The sequence below is a fragment of the Anopheles maculipalpis genome, chromosome 3RL (genome assembly GCF_943734695.1).
Source record: "Anopheles maculipalpis chromosome 3RL, idAnoMacuDA_375_x, whole genome shotgun sequence".
Classification (NCBI taxonomy): domain Eukaryota; kingdom Metazoa; phylum Arthropoda; class Insecta; order Diptera; family Culicidae; genus Anopheles; species Anopheles maculipalpis.
This window is the reverse complement of record NC_064872.1, coordinates 68282266-68288044: the sequence shown is the minus strand read 5'-3', so window position 1 is coordinate 68288044 and position 5779 is coordinate 68282266. Positions and strand designations below refer to the sequence as shown.

The 5779-nt window shown below is 39.3% G+C and overlaps 4 protein-coding genes across 4 annotated transcripts in view; all 4 read right to left on the bottom strand.

Moving 5' to 3' along the window:
• The window catches only part of LOC126562737 (F-actin-capping protein subunit alpha), a 172348-nt gene that overhangs the window by 35180 nt on the left and 131389 nt on the right, over positions 1 to 5779 (bottom strand). The gene's annotated exons all lie outside the window — the stretch shown is intronic.
• LOC126561752 (nucleosome-remodeling factor subunit NURF301-like) overlaps positions 1 to 5779 on the bottom strand; it is a 135885-nt gene that overhangs the window by 69396 nt on the left and 60710 nt on the right. The window lies entirely within an intron of this gene.
• LOC126563419 (40S ribosomal protein S27) overlaps positions 1 to 5779 on the bottom strand; it is a 262225-nt gene that overhangs the window by 199167 nt on the left and 57279 nt on the right. The gene's annotated exons all lie outside the window — the stretch shown is intronic.
• Positions 2775 to 4154, bottom strand: LOC126562546 (uncharacterized). The gene is made up of 4 exons (XM_050219090.1): positions 3294 to 4154; positions 3100 to 3171; positions 2928 to 3023; positions 2775 to 2843 (listed from the first exon to the last, which is right to left on the bottom strand). Exons 1-4 carry the CDS (start codon positions 4152 to 4154, stop codon positions 2775 to 2777), a joined length of 1098 nt encoding a protein of 365 aa, XP_050075047.1.

Here is a 5779-nt window from a genome sequence, read left to right as displayed (position 1 = left end):
GGTACGGCCAAGGGTTAAATAGTGTGTATTAATTTTGAAAAGTGTCCCTTACGGGTGTCACTTATTTGTATTTTTTCTGGGGACTGGTGCACATACCTTGCTGTGTTGCTGCCATCGCCTACGTTCGTATAGTTTTGTTTTCCATTGGTTTTTTTCTACAGTTTGCTTTATAGTCAATTTTTAATTGGTATGAATGGTCTCCGGCCTTGCCCGCAATCCACGGATGCGGTATAAATACATGAATCTTACTTCGAATCGCCTAGCAGTCATAGGACATGCAGGCTTCAAAAATTGAAAAAAGTTCCTTAAACCTCTCACTGTTTCATTCAAAAGTAAACCGTGAAAGATTGTAGTCCTTCATTTGATCACCGGTGATTGGTATTTGATATTGCTCCGATTATAAGTTTTTTTTTCTTTCTTAATATACATTCATTTTTCCACTGTATGCAATCGAAAGAGTGAAGCGTCCGAAAGAAATAATCGACTGCAGAAGTAAATTGTGCATTCTAGGAAATAGAAATAGCATCTAAACCAAAAGCAAGTTAAGCGTAAGTGTGAATACAGAAGAAGAAAAGTGAACAAATTAATAGGATGAAGTAGCAGCATGTCTTTGAATTAGAAAATGCAATCCAACGCTCAAAGATCTTAATACGAAAGATAATTAAATAAATCGTCGAATGTATTGTATTTACGATAAGCAAAAGCCATATATAAACATAAATATACATTTATTTATAAATCTTAAGAGTCTCGCACAGTTGCTCAGGATCGGGATATCGAGTCTGGGGCATCCGTGTATCCGCAGAACTAGACTGTGTGTGAAACAAAGTGTGCACAACTAGGAATCTAATATTTAAAAGAAATGTGTCGACTGTTTTAAACGCTAGTTTGTAGCATGAACGAAACGCACTTGAAACTTGAAAAGATCAATCAGGTTCTCGCAGTTCAGAGTTATGTTGAATCACCGAAGAGATTAAACGGAATTTCGGATAGGTTTGTTGGCAGTAGAACAGAAACACAGTAGAACAAGTAAGGAAATGAATGTTAACATAAAACGACCATCCTTGGCAGGAGACATTTACGGCCGGTTGCAAATTAGCTGAGGCGTCCAATGCGTGGACAGAAATTGTAAATAGATGAAACCCCAACCTAAGAGCTTTGAATCGATTCATACCTATTCGGTTACATTTTGTGAATTTTGTGATAATGTGCTGTTAGGTTTAGTGTGGAGAACGGGGCTGGTTGGATAATTTGCTGTATAAAGTTGAATGGTTTAGGCGCTCGTTAGCACGTCGGAATTGTATCTGGCCTAGCATTCCTTCAAATCTCATGGCCTAATTATACCACTTTTGTGCTGATTAGCCCGACTATTTGTCGTCTATTTTAGTTTGCTGTATGAAGAATTGTTTTTAGCTTAATTTTTGTTTTGTATACTTAAAAAATCAAATTACAAACAATAAATAAATGGCTCCTCTGTTTTCAGATGTGCACCAGGCAGACGAATAGTAGAGAACGCACTAAACGTTAGAAACCTTTAATTAAATGATTCTTCAGATTCACCTTTCCTCCACGTGCAATTTTATAGATCGTGTGCTTGTACTAAAAGCACCGTTTCTGTAGCAGGTTACTGAAACAGCAGACTAGTAGTGTGTGTGTGCGTGTGTGTGGTCAAATGAATATACATGTAGATAAGCAGTATAGGTTTCCAAAGTTTTCTATTCCATTTCCTTCTTTCCAGCGAGAACTGAGTACAATCTAAATTCTACATATGAGCGCGCTCGTTAATTCGCCATTCAAAACAAACAAAAAACACACTAAAATGTATAGCTGCAGAAAATTTAAATCAAACGTGCGGTGTAGTAAAAAAAAAATGTTAGGAGAAATTAACATCTTCCAAAATTTCGTAGTTTTTCCGAATTCTAGCACAAACCGTGTGTTAAAATCTGCTCTCCACCGTTCCACGTTTGCAGGCGTGATCCGGCATTGGGGTGGATAATCGAAAACTTTAATCGGTACAGTTTTTTCCATCATCTAATAACCTGTTTGGTAGGGCCATTCTTTAGCACCAAATCCCCGCTCTATCGATCGTGTATCTCGTTTTTCATGTTAAAAATATTATTCATTTGTGGGAGCAATGAAGAAACAAAATAGGATCACCGATTACTGAGCGTAGGACAGCCAAACACACGTTGTCGTTCTGAATGAAGATCAAACTTACATAAAAGAAAGAAATTTAACTAACCGTTAATGTAGCTAGACAAATCCTCTATTTCTTGTTAGTGTAGCGTTAACACATGGTCAGAACAGAAAGGGAAACAGTGAAAACAAAATTATATGGAAATAGAATGGCAAAAACAAACTAGGACAATTGGTACCGGTGTGAGTAGATTGATATATTTTAAAGCAAAGTTTTTGTGCGCAGGCAAGGTTCAGTAGAACGGGATCATACCCGGTTCGCAAACCGAGCGAGAGGTGTACATTCTTGCAAAGAAACGATTGCGGAACAAGTAGTGTATGTATGTTGGCAATGGAACAAAAAACGACGAAAAGTAAACGTGAGCAAAGGTAAACAACGCTTGTCTTGTCTTTGAAGATTTATTTTTCTTTTCTCGTGTAGATTATTCGCTTTTGTACTACGGCTCAAGTGGGTGATGTATCACAAGTACGTATTTATTATCACATTTTTACAAGACGAAATGAATAGCAAGGCTGGGTTGCTGATTGAGTTTTATTATCTATTGCGCTTGAGGGTTGGATAATAGGAAGTGATTTTCTTACGGTGTTTTCTCAAATCCCCGGAACTGGAATAAAATGACGATGTACGTTATAATGGCGGCAAAAACCTGTAAAGAAGAGACAAAACGTAGATTTTTTTTAAATCCTACCGACAGTGTTTGTACGTGGCTGTTTGTGTGAGAACGCCTTACGTTGTAAAATATCTGCAAATTAATTTCGAACAGTCCACAAGCCGTTATTTTTGGCGATTCCATCATTAGCTTCAGATTGACCAGATCGTAAAAGTCCTATGCAAAATTTGTTTAAAGGTATAAAAGGTTTTCTTTTTGAAGGTAATCCTTCGCGTGTGGTCGGACAAATTACCTTCTGGTCTCTCGTTTGTTTTTGCAGGTTTCTGTATTGCATTGATTTTAGGGCATTTTTAAGCTCTGCTTCCTGTAATGTAGGAGAGAAAAATACACCAATTACTGAGGGGTATGACTAAAGTGAGTGATATGTTCATTATGAGCAAAGAAAGTGTTCGATAAGTTTACGTGCCGCCAGTCACTCGAACCCACCTTAGCTTCAACAGAATCATAAGATTGCGTCAAAAAGTAAAACAACAAAAGGTTTATCAAAAGTTGATTGACATTTGCAAATGTTTGATAAGAATGATCGGATTGCGTGAGGATAAGGTACGCATGAATGGAGCATGCTATAAATGTTTGTAGTATGAGGGCAAGCAGTAGTATGCCGAAAGTTTTTGACATACATTTTTTTAAACTGCTTAAATCAGCGTATATGTTACCAAGCTTATCTAGATTTACCACATCCAGCTTAGCTAGTAAGCGCACTACGGTTTGATACCTTGCTGCTAGGTAGTAAGCAAAATATAACAGAAAAATCTTCTGCAGATCCATAGTAAGCTCGACCAGCACACTGCAGTGCAGTACTACATACACCTCGTACTTCAGATTGTATTGGAACTGCAGGAATAAGTGCATTGTCAAAAATGATGCTCGCAACAGGATGCTGAAAACGACGAGCGATTTTATCAGCACATTTCGTTCAACGCAAGCTTGGTCTGGCTTTTGCATTCGCTCCAAAGCGTTGTCTATTGCGATAGCTTTATTGCATATCGTAATCACTTTGTTGCTGTATTGATACATCCAGGTCAGTATCATGTACATGATTTCGGCGTTGATACTGTACTTCAGGAGATGTACAATTTCTGTCACCGTACCAACCATATCGCGAAAGTTGTGGAATGTTCGGGACCCTCCGAGATAGCTAACGGTCGCCACTGTTGCAGCAAGAACTAGTATGTTTCGGAACACATGCTTGCGCCTTACGGTCACATAACCTTTTGGCGATTGTTCGACAAAAATGACGGACACAAACAGATGATTGAATACGTTGAGTATGCTTAGTGGGCTCATCAGTAAGAGGGTGAGCAAGTGACGTATATCCTTCACGATCGTTGGTTTTCTACTGGGACTAAGTTGCTGGGAACGGTCGCTTTTTTCCTAGCAATAGAAATGCGTCGAATTTCGATGATGTAAGCAAGATGTGACAGTATCGGTTAAGGAATTAAATGAATACTTAATACCATTGCAGCTGACAATAGATATAAAGGACAAGCGACAATTTGTGAAGTGTATTGCATACTGTCGGGCGACTTACCTTTTGATTGGCCACATCAAAGTCAAGCGCAAACAAGTAAAACGTACTACAGTATATGATGATTGTGCTGCAATTGCCGAAACTGTCTTTGAATTCATATCCACTGTACCACAGATAGAACCATATGTACGATTTGGTGGAGCACGTGAGGAAGATGTTTGCAATGTGTAGCAACATAAAAGCTCCAAAAGTGTGTCCCACCCTTTGTTTGAAGCTTTCCATGTCGTCGATGAGAGCTATCAGGGTATATAAGTTTGGGTTTGGTTGGTTTATACACAGGACCAGCTCAGCATACACTAGACGAAGAAACGTAGCCCAAAACTGAACGTACACACGATGGACTGATAAATAGAACTCGAGAAATAGAAATCCGTACGTAACGATTATGTTATTCAACTCCATCTGATAGCCAGTATCCGACAGCATACTGTAACTTTTCAACCCGACAATAGCTAAAAGAATGATGAAGTTCAGGTAAATCTGTACTTTTAACAATAACAAACTGTTTCGATGCACGACACGGCACTTTAAACGATCGCCCATTTGTGTAACGATGTGTAGTGCATGAGTGCAACCCTCGCTAAGCTTGTCGTTGTTCACCATCGTCCAGACTAGGAGCAGCATTATGACGAATAACCGCATCGTGTGAAGAATGATTGAGGTGGCACCAGCCACACTTTGAAACAATGGCTGAAAGTCGCGTAACAGTAGCATGGATGCAGCCACGGTACAGATCATTAATGGGACTGCCAGTATGAGAGCATTACGGTAGAGATTTCTATTGCGGAAAGCGTAACGATTTGTGCGCGAATCGATGGTTAGGTAAGTGGGCGCTATTAACAAGTGATTGAACCAATTTAAGAACATTAACAGATGATGCATCTTGCATCGGGTACTAACGCGCAAACACTCAACTTTGTATAAGCTATGGTCGACTAATAGTGGGAAACACTTTAATGTGGGACAGACAACCGGCGAACATTGAGACATAAATATTGAACTGTAATAAATAATTAATGGTAATCCTAATGCTGTCGAAGCTGTCATGCACAGTGGACTAGAATCAATCAGCAATCGCATATCTGGTTGAAGTTTTGGTGAAATTAAGCCATCAATTTTACGGTTACTTACCTTAAGATTAACGAGCTCGTGAGCGTATGTGAATGTGTAAAACATTGCGGTGTGCAGCACAACTGTGGTCAAATTAAACCATGCCCCCGTTATACCGTAGCCCATCTCAAGGACATACATTACGGTGTAGGTTTCAACGGCACCCGTTACCAATGCGTCCAGCGCATGCAGTACATTCATGAAGCCGAAAATGGACGCAATGTGCTGTTGGAAGCATTGTAAATCTTCCCACAGTGTAATTACAGTGTGG

Bases quoted from the DNA above. Each gene is read 5' to 3' on its own strand.
- LOC126562546 (XM_050219090.1), bottom strand. From the start codon at position 4,154: ATGAGCCCACTAAGCATACTCAACGTATTCAATCATCTGTTTGTGTCC. The intron at 3,172-3,293 runs GTGGGTTCGAGT...CCTACATTACAG, and splicing joins ATGATTCTGTTGAAGCTAAG to GAAGCAGAGCTTAAAAATGC. The intron at 3,024-3,099 runs GTAATTTGTCCG...AATTTTGCATAG, and splicing joins AACAAACGAGAGACCAGAAG to GACTTTTACGATCTGGTCAA.